Genomic DNA, 20,716 nt, shown 5'->3' on the forward strand with positions numbered 1-20,716 from the left:
GTCCACCAAAATTCTTTTGTACTCGACTCGTTTTCAGCCTTGTCTTCTGCTTGCGTACTTGGATAGTGGGATTTGGGCCAGTCAAGCCTACCAGTCATACTACTAGATCCTTCAAGTTTCAAGTGTGCACCGCGAAAGCTCGATTAATCAAAATCAATGTCGACGTCTTATATAAAACGAGTCAAGTTTGTGCCTACCCATATAGGGGACTAGTAATATCATTGAGAGGAGCTCCGACGCAGGTGAGGTGCTCTTCCCAGGCATAATTAATGCTTCAGTGAGAGAATGGGAGTCAGGAAACAGGAAACAGGCGTTAGGCGGCCAGCGCCAGAGATGTCCGACAATTGTCGCACACGCTCTTAAGTAGAGTAGATACTCAGTGTAGAGGAAAGGTCCGAGTCGGAGCTTCAACATTTCAGGCCGAATATGGTAAATCATTATAACGTGGCTGGCTTTCCTAAATCGTGAGTTGCGTCAGCCAATCAAAATCGTTTATCGTTCTCCCAAGGATGGTTTCTCCGCAGTAGTTCCTCCACAGTTTAGAACACGATCGCAGGCACACGCAGCAATACTCAGCGCTTCAAAAGATTAGTGCTCGAATGCCGGAATACCGGCAACAATTCAATGGTGGTTGCAGGTTCTTCAAATGGTCGAGTTTGAAGTTTACTACTTCCTGTAGTAAGTCCTCGGAGTCCTATCAGTGTGCTGACTGACCCCATAATGTAGTGAACCAAACCAGGTTACGTTCAACCGGGTTCATAATGATGAGAGTTGGATGAAACACTTGTTATTTACTTACAAGGTGAGCACAATAACAGGGTGTCCATGCCATCTCCCGGTGGCAGGTGCACCGCAGTCGCACTTCAGACAACATTAATGTGGCCGCGTCATCTGTCAAACTTACCTTGATGCACGCAGCAACTTGACTCGACCGTGTCAAGAATGTTGTGGGTAATGAAACGCAGCAAGAGAGGTCAAGTAACACACGAGCCATGTGTTTATATACTTGGGGAGCTATAACGGTCAATGGTCAATAAGTGCGATAGTATCAATGTAACCAATGGCACCGTGATTTTTAGCAAAGCTATGCTGCGGATCTGTTTCGATATTGGCGTTTACCAGTGCACGGCTAATTATGGACAATATTCATCGCAGATTCATTGCTGTGTTCCTTTCTGGGCTGCGTTGCGCAGGTTGAATGTCATATGGAACAACACCACGAGGCATGAGTTGAGTCAGAACCTGTCTTAAGTTTACAGTCATGGTACCGATCTATAGTGACTCCTACTGCGGTGCCGTGCTACTGCATCCCGCACGACAAAACATGATGGCGTCTACTATGCAATATAAAACAGTGAGTGTTGAGCATGATTCACTCATTCACTCATACAAGTTTCCCCAGCCCTTTATAACAGAGAAAATACAAGCATCATATTTCGCCAGAGCTCTATAATCATCTTCGCTATTACCACCGAAAATGTTCAAATCATTATTCACATCATCAAGCACGTCTTCCAACGCATCCTCAGAAGCTCTGCTCAAGTCACAAAAGGACAAGAAGCAGACTTCCCCTGGGCAGTCCCAGCCAAAAGATTATGAAGCGGCCTTTGGAGCGCTTCAAGCGTCGTATGGGTTTGGGTCGTTTCCGGGCTCTACCCGCTCCAGTAAATAGGAGTCTTTGAGCGGATGGTGAGTACTAGTTCGGGTAGATTTGATTTATGATGACGAGACTGATGATTCGGAAGGGTATAAGTGGATAAAATGATCAAATTTCCGAGGTTCCTTCTGGGAATAGGGTATACAAGGACGAGTCGGGGAAGGTGGATATGAGTCGTGAAATAACGCCAAGGGCTACAACAGTCACGGTGGATTGTGATGTGTTCTCCTTTATGATATTCCAGTCCTGCTACGTAAACCATAAACGTTAAAACACTGCATATATTAATGTAAAACAGTAATGGGGATAAAATGATTGCCAAACAAAAATTGGTATCACTTGAAATCAAGCGTACATACAGAACTCGTGCAGCGTGAGCAATACAAGGGGAGGATCAGAAGTGTGTTAAATTAGATGCCAAAGGATTGTGTGAAAATGGGTTAGAAAGACAGTGCGACCTTATGACATACACTTAAAGGTAATACCTACCTTTAATACTTCTAATTGAATGGCTGTCATCGTCTTGCCACTCGCTTTCGTTCTCGTCCCTCGTCTTCCACGTCCATGGCGTCCCCCAAGTTGTTTTGGGTTTGTGTATGACTGGCGCTAAAGACGGACGTGCGTGAGCTCCGCGTTCTGCGTCTGGTATTTCCAGAGGCGGATGTGATTGTTGATGAGACGCTACTCCCTTGTGATGATGACTCGGTAGCGCCCGAAACAGCGGTAGAATCGAGCATCATCATGACAGCATGACGGCGCTTAGCGCCAGCAGTATAGTCGGCGAAAGCAGGGTCACCTGTAACAGATGTTGCGGCTGTGACAGGAGGGGTGCGAAATATATTCTCTGAAGGTGTAAGGCATGCTGTAATAGGTGGGCTGATGGGAAATGACTCGGGATTGTCTTTCTTGGCGCCCGCGGCACGGGATTTGGATGAACGTTGGCTGGCATATGGGTGGCTTGATTGGCGCGCGGGTGGCGCGGCGGATGGCGTAGGTGATGTTTGTCTATTGGGAACGTTTGATATGTTAACCGTGAAAGGAGAATGCGGAGTCAAAGGCGCTGGAACAGCCTACGAAAAGGGGAATATATCAGCCAATGGGCAAAAAAGGATGAGAAAGCATACAGTTTGCTGTTCCAGGCGAGAAGAAGAGGGACCTGGATGTACAGTGTCCCTTGTAGTGTCCCCGGGGAAAACATGACGGGGAGTGGAGTCTTTATTTATGTTGGGGCGGCTTGCAGGGACGCTCCCTCTTACTCTTTCTTTTTCCTTTTCACGGTCTTCATCTTCGTCCTCCTCCTCTTCCCGAGCCTTTACAGCCTCCATCCTAGCCTCAATCCAGTCCATGATTCGCCCGATCGTCATCACGTCTCCGGCTGGGTTGCTTGACCCAGATAATGCTACACCGCCCGTAGAAACGCCCTGTTGGATCATCGACATGAGATCTTGACAAGCTGTTGCATATCCAGCATTATAAGCGCGTTTGGACGCATGCCTTGAAGATCGGTAAAGAGTTGTTATACTGAGCGCAGCAGCTTGTTATGTGTGCTGAACGTGAGTAACGTGGATGGAGCCTGGATAAACGCTCCTCACCTTTAAAATTGTTCAATAAGTCCTTCTCAGCTTTCTCCAGGTTTGCTGCTGGTAGAGACTTTGCCAAACCGTTCAGATCTAGTGATGAGTCCATGGCCATGGTGGTGTCGACAAGAAAGTGCCAGGTACTCTGTGCGCGTGCAATTCGGAAATCAGTTATGTATTACGTAAGTTGATTTCAATCGCGTTGTTGTGCCGGTTTTGGCCTCTGAGAAGGAATTCGCGGTTTGAGAGGGAGCAAAATCGACGTGGAAGCTCTTGGTCAGTTGAGTGTGGAAGTCCAAGTGCTGCACGGCTTACACCGGGCCACCCGGTAAACTAGTTTGTGACCGGGAGTCACGCACGCCACATCACATATTAAGGGGAATTGATTGCTCCGAGTAAAACGCAATGATGAGCATGGATGAAGAGGATGACTTTTGTGAGTTTTGAAATCATGGAGTTTGACTTTACTTGATCTCACAATAGACGACGGGAGTCTGGTGGACTCAGAGTCAGAATACACCGACTCCGAATCTGATGATGAAGAAGAGGAATCGGAAGTTGAGGATATTGAATTGCCCCAGGGTGTTCAGGCAGAGATTGATACCGATTTCAAGTGCATCCATCTCCCTTGAGACAATTTTATGTATCTGAATATCAGGTACAGCCGACTAGTAAGCAACATTCGCATGACGGACGATGTCTCAAATACAGCGATGCTCCATCGAGAATGGGACTTCAATATCGCTCAGCAAGACGCGGAGTTTCGTGACGACCTTCGCGAAGCATCCGGGATAGGGAAGAAAAAGGGCAAGAAGGTGCGTGGTCTGTGATGGCCCTTTTGGGCACGCTCGCAACTACTGCTTCGCATCGTGTTTTCAGCGTGGTCGTCACCTAGGACCCGTGCTCTCCCATCAAGTACGCGCCCTCATAGGTGAAGGAAACCAAGCGTATGTCGATGGAAACATTCCGGAAGCAATACGGATGATGCAGGAAGTCATCCGCATCGAGCCTCGAGCGGCGTCTGCGTGGTCCGTCATCGCTCAATGCTATGAAGATTCCAATGAACCGAAGAAGGCGCTGCAACTGCGCATCATGGCGGCGCATCTTCGACATGATGCAGATGAATGGGAGAGACTAGCTGCACAATCAAGGTGAGGTCGTGATCGGCTTTCATCGAAGGGAACCTTGACCGACGGCACGTTTCCCCAGAGATTTGGGCTACAACCAACAAGCCATATATTGCTACAGCAAGGTATATAGTCTTGATCCGACAAATGTCGATGCACTTTGGGACCGTGCTTCCTTGGCAAAGGAGATAAATGACCTTCGCGCCGTACGTTCCATTGTTTTTTATCCACGCGTCTTCAATATGTCAACCTGATGTAGGCTCGACACTCTCTTCTTGCAATTTTGAAACGGTTCCCCCACGATATGACAGTTCTGGCAGAGCTTCGACCAATACTCATTGAAGTATCAGATCTTCCCCTCTGTGCCTCTCTTTACCAGACTGCCTTGGAACACTATCAGACCGTTCAGCCCCTGGGTCCTGTACAACCCATTGACCCCTCCCTGATGGAACAACCGTTACCAAACCAAACATTTGGCTTCATCGACATTTTAGTTCTTGCCGATCTGTATAACACGATGGCAGAAAGTGACAATGCAATCCAAATCGTAAGGAAAGGCTGTAGATGGCTGCAAGGCCGCGCAGGCCAACGCTTCTGGGATGGGTGTGCAGACGATCGAGAATACGATTTACCTCCCGAAGATCGAGGCAATATGAATACAGAGCGAAGCGGCGACATTCAGCCTGGTCACTATCCTCTTGACATCAACGCCCGACACCGACTCGCTATCGCGCGAATCAAGCTCGGAGATGTCGAGGAGGGCAAGGTGCGTGTTTGTCATACAGTCAAAACTTATGGGTGTGTGACGAGTCACATAGATGCACGCGTCTATTGTTCTCGCACAAGATGTTCTCGATTACGCTGCTCTTTTTGGAGAGATCGCTGACTCGTATTTTGAGCGTGAGATGTATGCTGACGCCAGGCCGATATATGAAATTCTTGGCTCAGAACCTGCAGTACATTTCCTTTCCTCCTCATATCGCTTTCCCTACTGATATTCTGTGAAGACCAGTAGCTTGTACGTACTGCTTCAGGTGGCTGTATGTCGTAGGATGCTTGGTGACCTGCAAGAGGCTGCGGAGGTCTATAAGCAAGGTGAGATACCCCTCAACAAGTCATGTTAAAGTCTAATCTCCCGTTAGTTATTGATGCAGATCAGACCAATAATGACGCGAAGATGAAACTTGCCGAGCTCTACGAAATCATGGACGAACCCCGGAAGGCCCTGGAACTCGTTTACCAAGGTTAGCGTGTCTCTTACCATTCAAGCTGAAGAATCAAATATCTATCCTTTCATAGTCATCGACTCCCGCAAACGACGCGCCCACCAGCCTGAAGCCACTCCCACACCCAGTACCACTCAACCTCAAGGCGCCTCTCTCTTCGAAGAGAAACGCACTAAAGCTAAAATTCCAGCTCCCGGTAAAAGCAGACTCACATTGGCCGAGCTCAAAGCGCTCGAAGAGCAACGTGAGCGAGAGGTGAGCTTAGGGTATTCCCGCGTCGAGGATCTGTGGCCACGTATGCGGCATGGAGATGCAGAGGCGGAGAGGGAGTGGATGATGGAGGCTGAGAAACTCGTGGAGATGTTTAGGGAGACGAGGAATTTGTTTGTGACGACTAGGGTGATTGGATGGGTATTCATGCGCCTGTGCGGAAGTGACTGATTGATTCTGTTAGGACTACGACTTTAAGGGCATGTTCCCAAAGAGAAGAATACAACGAAGGGACGATACAGAAGAGGATAGGATGGTGTCACGGCTCGAGCTCAATGGTCGGTGATGGCAGACATTCATTGACTATACATTATGTTGAGCTCACACACCTGCAGAACGCGACAGGCATACCCGTAAAGCCAAAGATGATGGCCAAGCATCCGATAAGGTTGATTCGTTCCGCGGCGTTACATTTTCAAACTGGCTGAGGATTTTCATGCAAGTCAGTTTTCGCAGCTGATATCCGTCTAACTCTTTAATCGTTTTGACTTCACAGTATACCTTTGTTCTTACCAAACGGGGAGACTACGATCAGGGTGAAGAAGTCCTGCGCCATATCCTTTTATCGAACGCCTATCGAGATTCCAATTCACAGGACACGATTCGAATAACGATCATCAGTGAGTGTCTTATTTCTCTCGATTAGATATTGTAACACGTCTTGCAGCGTGCGCCGTCCATGCTAGCAAGTTCTCTATCGCGGTAGAACAGTGTCGTAAAATGATCAACACCCACCAGTTCAACAACGAAGCTTTTCGTCTTCTGCTGGTTTCGTTAGCTAGCGGACATCACCCTACTGATCCGTTCGTTTCTTCCACGTTGCAAAAGCATACACTTCGTGAACTCCGACTTCACGATGCTGCGGTCAAAACTCCAGAGCTCATGAAATGGAATGCTATCGGGCGCAAGTATAATCTGTCGTCGTCGGGCAAGGAAGAGCCATCTAAAGCCGAGGAAGAAGGGGATGATGAAGCGGAGATCCCTGGTCCAGCGGAGAACAACACGACAGAAAAAACAGCGATCCGAATGCCTACGAAGCATAATCCAATTATCGTCACTCTTTATGGTCAGATGTCTCTCGCTGCCAAAAGCTACCAGAGCGCCATATGCAAGTTAGTATCCCTTTCCAGGAGTTCCTAATAATCGTTCTTTGCAGTCTATCTGTTGCATGCATACGATTATTGCCCTGAAGATCCCGTTGTCTGCCTATCTCTTGCCATCGCTTCTCTTGGTCGAGCTTTGCAGCGACAGTCTGACAATAGACACCACACGATAGCACAAGTAAGACTTTTGTGCTCTTCATCGACTCCGTAGCTCACTTTTGACAGGGGATGGCCTTCTTGTCTCAGTATCGAACACTCCGGAAATCGTCCGGTGATGAGATGCTTGAAGAGGTGGAATACAATTTCGGTCGGGCATTTCATCAGCTTGGTACGAGATTTACCTTCTCATTTGACACCTTTTATCTTATAATCTCTGTCAAGGTCTTCACACGCACGCTGTCTCGCATTATGAGCGTGTTCTTGAGATTGCTGAAAAGCGGGGAAACGAGGTAAGTGGCGCGTCCGCCACGTTTGATTATGGTGGCTGACGTTTAGGACAGTATGCATCCGTCGCAAAAGAGGCCGCGTATAACCTTTCTCTCATCTACGTGACTACTGGTGCCGTACCATTGGCAGATGGACTGTACAGACGATGGTTATCTATTTGACGAATTACAACTTCTAACAACTTCTAATTCATATCCTCTATGATGTGTCACACCTTTATTGATTTCATCTGAGACCATCATCCGGGGACACTACCATCAGTTGTTTCCTGATGACGATGTCAGGCGAGTTCAGAATTGTTCCCTCCCAGGCCGACTATTTCTTTTCGTTTTTCTCTCTGTTAGCTTCTTACTCCATGCAACCATGTCAAACGCGAAACCTACGACTTCATCGCTGATTGTGCTAGTGAGCTTCCTGTTTGTGTCTACTTATGAGCGTCGACACTGACAACCCTCCAGCGCGGCTCATCATATAGCAGTGTATCCTCAGATAAAAGTTCGGGCTCATCGGACTTTGACAAATATTCCTCCCCATCCTCGTCAGGACAGACCACTCCTGAAGATGACGAGGATAAGGTATTCCAACTTGACGTACGGCATATTTCTACCTCAGAGAGCGAGACGAAGCTCCGTCCGGTCTTGAGAGGCAGTCTCGTTATGAAGAAGGCCGCAACTGCACTCCATTCCCGGCAGCGCACGTTGTCTGCTGCTGTGAAGACGGTGAGTAGGGCATTTACGGTCTTTAAGAAAAGGGTAAGTCGGTCTCGTCTTTGTTTATCACGCTAAGCTAACCAATTGTTTCAGAGGTCGGACGAAGAAGAGCCGGTTTTCATTGCTAGTCCATTGCGAGAAAGGTTTGGTAGGAGGATCTCGATCAAAACCAGACCAGAAGAGGTCAGTACATTAGGAGTGGCATGCACGCAGCACTAATGAAGTTCTCGTGGACAGTTCTACAGCCTTCCAAACCGATACTTCTCCGTACACGATTTGCCTATGCAAAAGGTGCGTTCCAGTTATTCATTGTTATCGAACCTCGCTGACGTCCTCAGGCCAATACTATTGGACATAAGGCAGAAAGAAGGATTGCATCCATCTCGGGGCTGCCGTCGTCAAGCATTAACAAGCCATCCCGTAGATCACGCAACCTTAGTTTCAGTCTTCCTGGATTCGTCGAGGAACTACAGGCCGCTATGCCCTCGTCGCCACCTGTGGCCGCGCAAGTCCCTCTCGCTGACTCCTCTCATGAAGAGCGCGAATCGTCCCAGCGCATTCTCACCAGTATTCTCCGCGGGGTGCTGTTTGTTCCCTGGTGCGCAACAGTAGGCGGGGCGCTTCTTCTATTCCCTCAGGAGCTCGAGCTTGTGGTATTCCGCCCAGGCTATCTCAAATCCCTACAAGGTGTTCGCCGCTTTGCGCACTGGGCCGACTGTGCATTCCACCATGCCATGATCTTCCTGGCGCTCGTTGTTGCACTCATGTGGTACAAGGCTGCTGTTGGTGTTCCAGTGGCTTGTGGGCTCATGTCCAGGTTCTTGTATGTTTGGACTGGCTTCCAGGTCGACTCGAGCGTCCCGCTGGGTTGGGATGATCAACAAAGCTTGTACTTGTTGGCGAAGGGCACGGCGTTTGAGAACAAGACGGTTCTCATTAAAGGTTGTGAAGGAGAGCCGAGGATTGCGCAGTTGAGAGAGGACTGATGTCATGAGTGCTCATGCAAGGAAGATCAGAATATGATTGCACAGTACAATTGTACGAAGACCTGCAGGGACGATGATCAGCCATGTTCAAGTTCTTCCCTACACACTTCATGTTTTATAATGCATAACAGCGAATGATCATCGATTGGGGTCGCAATATTGAACTCAAGACGGTGTTTCGTTTTGGCATAGTGTGGTACCAGCCGGCAGCCGTAATATGTCAGGACTGCCCGTTACATCGCAAGAACAGCGATATTATATGTACTGATTACGGGAACTCAGTATTCAGCGTGCTCACACGATAATACTGATGCAGGCAGCTAGTTCTGGTCAACAACTTCATGACACGTGGAAAGGGGTAATGATAAGTGGCAATCGCGCGATCACGGAGCTCGACTAGACGCTGTTAGAACATCAGTTATTATGATAGATTGAAAATGTACCTAAGTTACACGAACAGTTGAAGTACTGGCGCGCTGGCAGGTGGGGTTTTAAAGGCGTTTATAACGAGCGCGAGATTAACGAGGAGTCTAGAACGAGAAAGATCTCAGTGTCTTGAACGAAACTCTATTACAAACGGTGCGTCTACCTAGAACGAGAAAGCTACAGCTAACGTTAGACGTGTTAACAACTCTAGGTGACTTTTAGAACGTACATCTCAGTGTCTTGAACGAAACTGAGATGCACCTGCGCTACTGGTACTGGTCTTATAGTAAGTGTGTCAGGAACTTGAATATATGAATGAGAGACTGAAAATAATCTAGGATGCGAGCCGATGTCACTCCACCGCTCGCCTATGTCCATTTTGGCTTGAGCTCGTACCTATCACCTCCCGGACATCCTTATCTCGGATCCTTCGGCTTCTCTCGTCTCGGACGTCTCGGCTTCGTAGTCCAACACTCCCCCTCGAGCGCAAGCCACGCTCATCAGCATCCTCAACTTCTGGAGTCGCGGTCGTGGGAGCGCCTTCGTAAAGGCGTCAGCGATGTTGTCCTCGGAGGGGCAGTAGAATAACTTGAAGGTGCCGTTCTTGACGTGTGAGCGGACGAAGTGGTATCGAAGGTCGATGTGCTTGGTGCGTGACTGGAACTTTCCATTGGATGCTAATGCTATCGCAGCTTGATTGTCACAGAACACGGGAATGGGATGTGGGACGGGGTCGTAGAGCTCTTCGATGAGCAACTGAAGGTAAAGTAATTCGCGTATCACACTGGTCAGGGCGATATACTCAGCCTCTGCCGTGGATAGCGCGATCAGTGGTTGCTTACGGGCACTCCATGCCACTGGCCCTCCGTTTAATAGAACGACATACCCGGACATCGAGTGTCGGTGGGGTTGGGACGCCCAGTCTGCATCCACGAAGGCTTCAAGGCCGCCGTCCGTCGAACCGAGTGTCAGCTCGTAGTCTCCCGTTCTCTTGAGGTAACGTAGCGCCCTTTTGGTGGCCTCCCAGTGGGGCCTACCAGGATTGCGCATGAATTGCGACAGCGTCGCGACGGGGAATGCTATATCAGGCCTGGTGCTAGTGGCTGTGTACATCAGCGAGCCGATGGCTCGCTGATACGGCACGTCGCGCATGGCCTGGATCTCCTGCACTGTGGCAGGTCCCTGCTCAACGGACAAGGTAAGTGTTGGCTCCATCGGCGTCTGCGCACTCTTAGCGTCTCCCATGTAGAAGCGTTCGACGATCGTGTCGACATAGGCTTTTTGGGAGAGGGTCAAGGTACGTGCACCACGGTCTCGTGTTACCTTTAGGCCTAACAACCAGCTTAGCTCGCCTAGGTCCGTGATTTCGAAGAATTCGCGGAGGTGGGACTTGAAACGGGTGATGTGGGAGGTGCTGTTGGCGGTGACGGCCATGTCGTCCACGGAAACGGTGATGACGACGTGTTCTCCCGGTGCCCGCCTGTAGTACACTGCCTGGTCCACCTTGGACCGGGTGAATCCTATCTTCGCAAAGACTCCCGCTAACTCCTCAGCCCACTCAAAACCGGCCTGCTTTAAACCAGGTAAGCTCCTTCGCAGCCGCAACACCTTTCCTCGCTGACTCTCCGTGAGATAGCCGGGTGGCGCGCGCATGTAAATCTCCTCCTGGATACTGGCATACAGGTACGCACTTTTTATATCGACCTGGTGGATCTCCCAGTCGTTCTGAGCCGCCATTGTCAGCACGGTGCGTATGGTGCTCATGTTGGCTGTCGGCGCGAACGTGTCGAAGTAGTCGACGCCGAATTGCTGCCTCTGGCCATTGGCAACGAGTCGTGCCCGCAGTTTGAGTTTTTCGCCGTCGGGTCCACGTTTCGTGGCCAAAACGAAATGGCAGGGGATGAGGTTAGCGCCACGAGGTAAGTCTACTACTTCCCACGTCCCCAACTTCTCAAGTTGACTAATCTCGTAATCAACAGCTTCTTGCCACTCTACTCCATCCGGTCCGTTTAACGCCTGCTGCAAGGTGGGCTCTGGTTGGGCAACTGCCAAGGCAAGTTGAAGGTGAGTCTCTTCGTCCACTAAATCTACCTCTGACGCTTCCAACAGGTTCTCCATCGCTATGGCCGCTGCATTGCTGCCTTCGTTCAGGCTCGCATAGTAGCCTGGAGGAGGTCTGGCCCTCGTCGTCCTTGGAGGAGTAGATGGCTGAGGTTGCTGCTCGGTAGATGGTTGAGGTTGCTGGGCGGTAGATGGTTGAGGTTGCTGCTGCAAGGTAGTGGTGATGGGCTGGACGCTATGAGGTAAGTTATTATTATTACTGTTGCCGCTGTTATGTTCGTTAACAGCGGTAGGCTCCCCCTCGTCCAGTGCATCCACCAGGATCTCTGCCGGTGCAAAGGTGAGGTTCCTCTCCACCGATACACGGCGTTTCCCCGGCCAGTACACCCTATAACCCTTGCTTTCAGCGTCTACACCCACAAATACGGCCTCTACAGCCTTCGGCTCGAGCTTCCCACCCTCCAGCACGTGCACATAGACCTTCGCCCCAAACTCATGGGCGCGCGACAAATCCGGCTTGCACTTTCGCACCAGCTCGTAGGACGTGGTGCCGGGGATGGACCTTGAAGGTAAGCGGTTCTTTAGCCATGCTGCGTAGTTGATGGCTTCTGCCCACAGATACTTTGGTAGGTCCCGTCCTATCAACATCGCCCTCGCGTGCTCCACCAACGTCCGGTTCAGACGTTCGGCTACGCCATTCTGCTGCGGTGAGTCGTGGACTGTCAACTGACGTTCAATGCCTTGCTGACGGAGGTACAGGTCGAATTCGGCACTAAGATATTCTCCCCCTCTGTCCGAACGGACTTTACGAAGCGTGACGGCCGGCGTCTGACGCGCCAGCCACGCTTCATAAGCCTTGAAGGCGGTAAGTGCTTCGCTCTTCAGTTTCAAGAACTGAACCTTCGTCTGCCTGCTGTAGTCGTCGGTGAAGCTGATGTAGTAGAGGCTCCCGTTTAGACTGGTCGTCTGCGCAGGTCCCCACAGGTCCGTGTGCACTAAGTCTCCATAGGTAAGTGCGCGCGTACTGGACTCATCTGGGTAGGGTTTCTGCGTTGACTTCGCCTTCACACAGACATCGCAAAACTCGGGCTTGGATGCGAGGTCCAGCTCTATACCAGTGACGAGGCTCTTCTTCACGGCGTCCATGGCTGCTGCTTGGGAGGTGTGTCCTAGGACACGGTGCAGGCTCCCTACGGTGAGTTTTTGCCTTGCTACATTGGCATGATGCGTCTGACGACGCGCAACGACGCTGTAGAGTCCCTCCAGCTGCGGAATCTCGGCGATAACATGTCGCTTCGGCCCTTTGGAGAGGATCCGGCACATGCGTCCCTCGAAGAGGACTGCTAGGCCAGCCGCCGTTATCCTGTTCGTGGAGATAAGGGTGAATGCCATCCTAGGTGCGTATAGCGCATTTTTCAGCGTCACAGTCGTGCGCTTCTGACCCATTGGCAGCTCTATCTGAACATCACCTCGGCCTATGGCACTTAGAGTCGAGCCGTCAGCCGTGTGCACGTCTTGGGGTGGAATGGTGACGAAATTCGTGAATTTGGCCCGGTCTGGGCAGAAATGAGATGTGGCGCCCGAATCTACGATGGCTCCTCTCTTCTCCACTGGTACGTCCAACTGCCCTGCTACGTTCGCTAAATCTGACGTTACGAAAGCATATTGGTCGTCCTGCGCCTCAGACTGGGTGGCTGAGTTGGCTGCCTGCTTCGGCGCCTTCTCACCTCTCCTCTTCTGTTGGTTGGGACCTTGTCCCTCCTTCCCACCACCCGGACGCCAACAGTCGGTCTTGTAGTGGCCTTTCCGGTCACAGTTAAAACAGGTGACGTCCGGATTGGCTTTGGCGGCGCCTGCTGACGCTCTACCTTTCCCTTTTGTTTCTCTCGCGGAGAGGGCGGAGCCAGAGGCTCCCTTTTTGGTGGGACGACATTCGGTGAGTAGGCGATGCTCATACTCTTCGGTCACGATGCTGATTAGCTCGTAGGAGGTGATCAGAGTTTTGGTTATCCTAGCCGCTGCGCTGATGGAGGATAGGAGTGGTCGGTAGGATTCTGGGAGCGAGCCCAAGATGATGGCGTGGAAGTCGTTGTCGACGATACCTGCGCCCATTCCGGCCAAGGACTCGCGGAGCCTCATGAGCTCTGCGAAGTGGGCCTTAACGTCCCCTCCTTCATCACAGCGTGTCTCTTGCAACCGACGCCGTAAGTCAATTTGCACGAGTTCAGTCTTACCCTCGTGAATCTGACAAATCTCGTCCCAGATCTCGGAGGCGTCCCCAAGCTTCTGGACACGCAGTAGTAGCCGATCGGTGATCGTGCTAAATATCTGCTGCTTCACGAGTGAGTTTTTTTGGTGATACTCGTCGATCTTGTTATCGAGCTCGTCTATTTCAGTCTGCGATGGCGTTGACCCGTCAGGCTTTTTAACAGCCTTGGTTTTCGGATCGACGACGAAAGGAATAGGCTCGCAGACTCGACCATCGGTATATCGCATCAAACCTCGCGCTCCAATAGCCGTTAGTGTTCGTTCTTTGTAAGTAATCCAGTTCGAGCCGTCTTCTGCGAGCTTCGGGATATTGAACAGGCTGGAGTTGGTAGCGGGGAGCGTAGATTCCATGATGGTGGCAGGGCTCATAACCTAAAGGCGTTTATAACGAGCGCGAGATTAACGAGGAGTCTAGAACGAGAAAGATCTCAGTGTCTTGAACGAAACTCTATTACAAACGGTGCGTCTACCTAGAACGAGAAAGCTACAGCTAACGTTAGACGTGTTAACAACTCTAGGTGACTTTTAGAACGTACATCTCAGTGTCTTGAACGAAACTGAGATGCACCTGCGCTACTGGTACTGGTCTTATAGTAAGTGTGTCAGGAACTTGAATATATGAATGAGAGACTGAAAATAATCTAGGATGCGAGCCGATGTCACTCCACCGCTCGCCTATGTCCATTTTGGCTTGAGCTCGTACCTATCACCTCCCGGACATCCTTATCTCGGATCCTTCGGCTTCTCTCGTCTCGGACGTCTCGGCTTCGTAGTCCAACAGGTTTGACGCAGACGAGGTGGTACTAGGTACTAGCCTAGGCGTGACGCCGCAGCACCGTAGGTGTGACAGTTTAAGTGATCCCTGCTCTCAAAGAACATGAATTGGAATTAAATTCCACCTCGACCGTGCTTAGCACCATCAACCTCCAGTAAAATGTCGGAGCTCATTCCAATCACTACACCCCTGCGAGAGTTCAAAGGCCATGAAAATCAAGTAAATGTAGTCACAGTGTTCCCCAACAAAAAACGCATGGTTACAGGCTCGCATGACAAGACGCTTCGTCTGTGGGACCTGAAGACAGGTATCTTGTTGAAGAAGATGGAAGGGCATTGCGGTCGGGTGTTGAGCTTAGCAGTATCGCGAGATGGGCAATTGATAGCGAGCGGTGATACAGACTCAGTGCTCATCGTCTGGCACGGAGCAACTGGCGAAGCACTCACCCAACCCATTGAAGTCCACTCCAATTGGATCAACTCGCTGGATTTTTCTCCTGACAGAACAGTGCTGGCCATAAGTTGTTCATGGGACAACACGACGAAGCTATGGAACACCAAAACCTGGGAGCAACAGGGAGATCCAATAATGTGTGGTAGAACGGTCAACTGCATACAGTATTCACCGTCTGGAAAACGTCTTGCCGTCGCAACCAACGACAATATCGAAATTTACAATCCAGACACGACGCCGGGACACGTCGCATTCTTCAAGGCCCACACATCATGGAACTTGTTCCTCACGTGGACGCCCAATGGCGCACGCATTCTCACAGGCGGCGATAATCTCGATCCTACCATACGCGAGTGGGATACAACAACCTGGAAACAAGTCGGTGATCCTTGGACTGGTCACACTCGCTACATCCGTTCTATCGCCGTTAATCCTACTGGCACACTCGTCGTATCATCATCTTATGACAACGATGTTCGTCTCTGGCAGCTCTCAGACCGACGAACCATTGCCATCTTCAAGTACTCATCCATCGTTAATTGTGTCACTTTCTCCGTGAATGGCAATTACATCCTCGGCGGAGGTGAGGATGGGGTGGTCTCGGAGTGGGCACTACCCCAGGATATTAGTTCAAAGGCATGTTTTCGTCCTTGACTCGTATACCACGATTCGAGCATGTTTCGTGCAGATCCCAGGCATCACAACAGCCCGCGAGGCATGCATGCATGAGGACTTGTCTACCTCTGAAGAACTATTCACGCAAGATATCAACACCGATCCGAACTACCATGCTTCCTACGCCCATCGCTCAAAGGCATGTTTCCATCCTTGACCCATATATCACAAATTGAGCATATTTCGTGCAGATCCTAGCCGTCACAACTGCCCGCATTGCATGCATAAATGGAGATTTATTTACTGCCGAAGAATTACTCACCCAAGATATCAACACCGATCCGAGCAACCATTCTTCCTACGCCCATCGCTCGTTTGTTATGGCCCGAAGACACAACTGGGACCACGCCTTTCGTGATGCGATCAAGGTGAGTTATACGCGCTGATCATGGTCTCCTTACAAACGGCTAATTTGACGGTGACAAAGTCTATCAGCATTAAGCCCTCATTGACAGGCTATATCTCCAAGGCCATCGCCCTCTGCGGACAAGGCCATGTCCGGAACGCGAGGGCAGCATTTGATGTTGCATCAATTTACACGGATCAAAATCCACAAACCATTCATTTCCTGCTTTTGATCAAAGTATGTTACATTTGCCTCACATACTGTCCGCTTCATCGCGTATTTCAGGTCATCGCCTTCTTCAATGCAGATCAATATGATGAGGCAAACCTACTCCTTAAAGAACTTGTTTTTGGTTGTCCGAATGCCGATACTCGCGCATGTCATATCGTGGAAGTCAGTATCATGCAGTCACGCTGCGTCATCGACACTAACTTGCGCATCAGGCATATCTATGTGTTCAACTTGGGCTCAAAGCCTTGGATGATGCACGCCATGACGAAGCCGCTGACCATTTCACTGCTGCTCTCAACTCCGACGCTTTATCATCGGAATCGGACATTCATGACATTTACGAGGATTTGGTGGTGGTATGTTGATACACGTCCAAAACACTTTTCATAACCAAATCCCTTGTGCAGCTCTTCGGCTGGGATCTCAAATCGTTGTGGCGCACTGCACACCAGAAAAATTGTTATGCACTCCTTCGGGCAGGTAAACTTCAAGATGCCGTGAAATCATACCGATACATGATGGCTTCCAGTGACGAAAATACCAAGGCCCACTACCTTGACTGGTCCGATGGCAAGTGTGGAGTTTGTAATGTTGCGCAGGCTACAATCCTCATCCGTATTTCACTCAGTTTTCACGGAAGAATGCAGCGCGCTCTGTATTACTGGCGGAGATGCTGCCCTCGCTGCAGGCAAGTACGACGGGGCTATTGACCTATACTCGGCGGCGATCGACCTGGATTCTGCATCCGATGTCGTCTTTGCAAATCGCAGCAAGGCGAGGTCGGAGAAAATGCTATGGGAGGGTGCGCTTCTCGACGCGCAAAAGGTGCGATGGCAACTATGTTTTCGTAGTCCGTGTTGACTTTGACAATGCATAGGTCACCAAACTCAATCCTTCGTCTCACGTTGGACACCAGTTGGCACATACGGCGCTGTGTGGCGCGCAACGTTATGACGAAGCCATCGAGGCATTCACAATCATGTTGTCTAAGTTGGACGATGCTCCCGAAGCGCAGATACGAAGTAAGCCATGGAACGTTGCGTTATGATCTTGAAATGCCTAATTCATTCTGCAGATCTACGTCAGCAGTATGTCTGTCCATCCGAAGCAGAAGACGCTATTCGAAGCGCGGTTTGGATTGAACTCGAAAATGCCCCCCTTCGTCTCCTCAACACCTCTACGGGTCTTTTGTGTGACCGAGCAGCACAGATAAACTCTTTCAAAATGAGTCCAGAATACAACGATCTTGTCTCATTTGCAACAAAGGATTCAAACCTCCGAATGGAGCGCATCAAAGACGTAGTGGCGACGTACTTCCGCTGCGTCCTGCTATCACATAGGTGGGAAGAGGCGGAGGTACTGCTGGACGACATTCAGAACAAAGATTTGCGCGAGTTGAATGGACTTGGCGGTATCGCGAAGTTACAGTCATTCTGCAAAGTCGCTCGTGACGCTGGGTATCGCTGGGCATGGATGGACACCTGCTGTATTGACAAGAAGAGCAATACCGAGCTTCAAGAATCGGTCAACTCCATGTTCGTCTGGTACCGCCATTCAGCGCTCACCATCGTCTACTTATGTGATGTCCCTCCTTTATCCCAGCGCGGTGCACTGGCAAGGAGTGTTTGGAACAAGCGAGGATGGACCTTTCAAGAATTCGTCGCTCCGAAAGTTGTCATCTTTTATCAGAAAGATTGGTCATTATATCTTGACGATCGTTCTCCTAACCACAAAGAGTCCCCTGCAATCATGAAGGAGTTGGAGGATGCGATGGGCATAGATGCACGGGCCCTGGTAACTTTCCGTCCGGGGATGAGCGATGCCCGACAGAGACTTCAATGGGCCTCATCTCGCATCACTACATTGCAAGAAGACATCGCGTACTCATTGTTTGGCATCTTCGGTGTCCACCTACCTGTAATTTACGGCGAGAAGAAGCAGAACGCGCTTGGGCGACTCCTGCAGGAGATTGTGGCTCGGTCGGGCGACATCACTGTCCTAAACTGGATCGGACAACCTTCTGAGTTCAATAGCTGTCTTCCAGCCCATATTACCTCTTACGCTACTCCTCCATGCACCCTTCCATCTTTGTCCGAAGATCAGATTCAGACAACTATCTCTTCGCTGCGAAAAAATCCCGTGGCTGTGGATTTGGCTTCTGGACTTTATGAACGGCTTGATAACACGAGCGCTGCTCGTTTCGCGAACTGCAGACTACACCTGCCTTGCATGGCATTTCGTGTTACAGAAGTCAATCTGAGCTACGGTTCATCCCAGGAGACTCGATATGAAGTCAAGGCAGATGGGCTCCATGACCTGCTGATCACCACTAAAGAGCCGATTGTTCAGTTCTCACAAACAAAGCCCACTCAGCAAACCTTCGTGCTTGTCCGTCCCTGGGATCGGTCTCTCCTCGAACTACCAGACTTTACAGATTTGCAAGACGATACAGAAAGCGAAGGGGAATATTTGACGCCGCCTTCTTCTCCGTCAGACAACTCACCTGGCCATTCTCTTGTAAAACAAGAGGTGGACGATTTAGAATTGCGAGCATTTCGGTTACTTGTTCGCCTTGGCCAGCCTTTTGGCGCATTTTTGCTAGCGCGGCAGCACGGCGGAGAATACAAGAGGGTCGCGTCAGATCGTGATATCATTGCACAGGTCGCGGATGTGGCTTCTGATCGAGACCTGATGAACGTCAGGACGATAGAAATACTGTAGATGTATGTTGTTCCACAAAGATTAGGGATCTGAACGATTTATAAAGTCCATCGGTACTTCGTATAATCATACTACATGCACGTGTATTGGACTACCGATAGTTTCAACTTGAGGTGAGTTGAATGTGCCAAGAAGGTACAATGACCATGAAGAGTTAAAATTATGTAAGCAACCAAACAACACGTCAACACGTCGGTCGGTGACGCGTCATCTTGCTTAAATATTTATACCGCATACCAGTTCGGAATGCATCAGAGTTCCCTGAGATTCATTGCACGCCTCTTGCTAATACTTATCACAAGTCCCCACCCTGGTCCCTGATATGATGCATGAATCAAGTCTTATTAATGTTGCTGCCCCTTAGTGGCATGCCGCATCACAAGTTCCTTGGTGGTTGGAAGAGAACGAGGACCCAGAGATCGAACGTGATCCAATGTACAGGTCTTGTGATACGAGAGTACTTGCTGGTGACGAGGATGCTCATCTTGATGCTCCTCAATTGTTGGACTTACTGTCAGAGAAGCCGGTGGAAGGGGGCAAACAGGGCGCCTAAACAACAGGATACCGCAGTTCCAATGCCTTCGCGAGGGCCTGTACAGTGGACCTTTGCATTATAGTAGATAAAAAATGTCAAAATGACTGGGAAAATCGCATTTTTGGGCGTGTCAAAAACCCTTCGAAGGTGAGTTAAAAACTCGTCAAAAACACCGTGGGTAGTTTTTCACGGAGCCTTAGTACTTAGTGCCGGCGTCTTCAAACTCCGTCAGAGCATCGCCACCTGTACCAAGACTTGTACCCAGACCGTCATAGACTTGAAGTCTACATAGACTTATACCAAGACCGGCCATTTCAGGAACGTCCTCGTAGTAAGTGTTTTAAACGTGTCGTTGATGTCGGTGGCAGTAGCGTCGCATGAGCAGCCCATCTGTCCCACTGTGAGTATATTCCCATCACCTTCCCTTGATATCTCTCGGCAGCTGTACTTGGGTAAACCCAGCAGCGATCACAGTTTCCTGAACATTAATATTCATCAATCGTCCTTCACCGAATAAGCATGTACAGTTGCATCCTCACTTTCAAGTTGACATTCTTTTCTCATTCCTCTGTTCAGGCAACATCATCTTCCCACCCGCTATAAGCTCAATCGGACAAGTCGCATAGAATCATTCGGTTCTTGTTAGCGTGGCGTCTTCAGTGGTTTTAACATTGTTCGCATTGCCATACAAAATACACTCGATTCTACATCTCGCCTTGGTGTGCTGACGAGTAGTATGATACAAGTCCAATCACTCTGAGACTCACTCGACCTCTTTCGCTGAAGACTGTTCATGACATTGTCTACCTTAGATTCATCCGCTAATCCTGGTCGGTGATCTCCATTCCCAGCGCTTAGTGCAATCATACCAGCATCTATATCGTGCCGAACAGCCCTCGACAATATATAAATACACGTGTAGCATGACCCTCACCCTCGCCCTCCCTCTCAATCCACATGTCATATCCTTACCCCCGTCTTGCCTTCTCACTGACTCTGTCCATAGTCAGCCTGTCCTCAATCCTCGTCATTATACTCCATCGCACCATGAGGCCCAGTAGCTCAAAAAGTCGATATATCAGACTTGAAGGCGAGTTCTTCCATATTGCCTTCGCATCTGTT

The 20,716-nt window shown here is 49.9% G+C and overlaps 4 protein-coding genes across 4 annotated transcripts; 3 read left to right on the plus strand and 1 right to left on the minus strand.

Moving 5' to 3' along the window:
- Positions 1-2,172: 2,172 nt before the first annotated feature.
- On the minus strand, positions 2,173-3,343 carry HD556DRAFT_1242298 (uncharacterized protein; the record flags this gene model as incomplete). Its single annotated transcript, XM_041298269.1, has 3 exons — positions 2,173-2,727; positions 2,782-3,191; positions 3,250-3,343. 3 exons carry the CDS (start codon positions 3,341-3,343, stop codon positions 2,173-2,175), a joined length of 1,059 nt encoding a protein of 352 aa, XP_041157386.1.
- Positions 3,344-3,947: 604 nt separating this feature from the next.
- Positions 3,948-7,568, plus strand: HD556DRAFT_1242411 (uncharacterized protein; the record flags this gene model as incomplete). Its single annotated transcript, XM_041298276.1, has 16 exons — positions 3,948-4,053; positions 4,151-4,385; positions 4,444-4,567; positions 4,621-5,127; positions 5,180-5,317; positions 5,369-5,456; positions 5,504-5,605; positions 5,661-5,986; positions 6,042-6,135; positions 6,193-6,299; positions 6,354-6,477; positions 6,525-6,989; positions 7,014-7,138; positions 7,186-7,288; positions 7,342-7,409; positions 7,461-7,568. The coding sequence occupies 16 exons, from the start codon at positions 3,948-3,950 to the stop codon at positions 7,566-7,568; spliced, it is 2,820 nt and encodes a 939-aa protein (XP_041157387.1).
- A 202-nt stretch (positions 7,569-7,770) lies between these two features.
- Positions 7,771-9,103, plus strand: HD556DRAFT_1446148 (uncharacterized protein; the record flags this gene model as incomplete). Its single annotated transcript, XM_041307040.1, has 5 exons — positions 7,771-7,812; positions 7,866-8,159; positions 8,211-8,300; positions 8,355-8,408; positions 8,456-9,103. 5 exons carry the CDS (start codon positions 7,771-7,773, stop codon positions 9,101-9,103), a joined length of 1,128 nt encoding a protein of 375 aa, XP_041157388.1.
- A 5,689-nt stretch (positions 9,104-14,792) lies between these two features.
- On the plus strand, positions 14,793-19,059 carry HD556DRAFT_1446150 (uncharacterized protein; the record flags this gene model as incomplete). The annotated part of the gene is made up of 10 exons (XM_041307041.1): positions 14,793-15,726; positions 15,782-15,904; positions 15,960-16,129; positions 16,189-16,344; positions 16,393-16,500; positions 16,551-16,694; positions 16,746-16,914; positions 16,967-17,163; positions 17,216-17,360; positions 17,414-19,059. 10 exons carry the CDS (start codon positions 14,793-14,795, stop codon positions 19,057-19,059), a joined length of 3,792 nt encoding a protein of 1,263 aa, XP_041157389.1.
- Positions 19,060-20,716: the final 1,657 nt, after the last annotated feature.

Source organism: Suillus plorans (genome assembly GCF_016647745.1).
Source record: "Suillus plorans strain S12 chromosome Unknown HD556scaffold_50, whole genome shotgun sequence".
Taxonomy (NCBI): domain Eukaryota; kingdom Fungi; phylum Basidiomycota; class Agaricomycetes; order Boletales; family Suillaceae; genus Suillus; species Suillus plorans.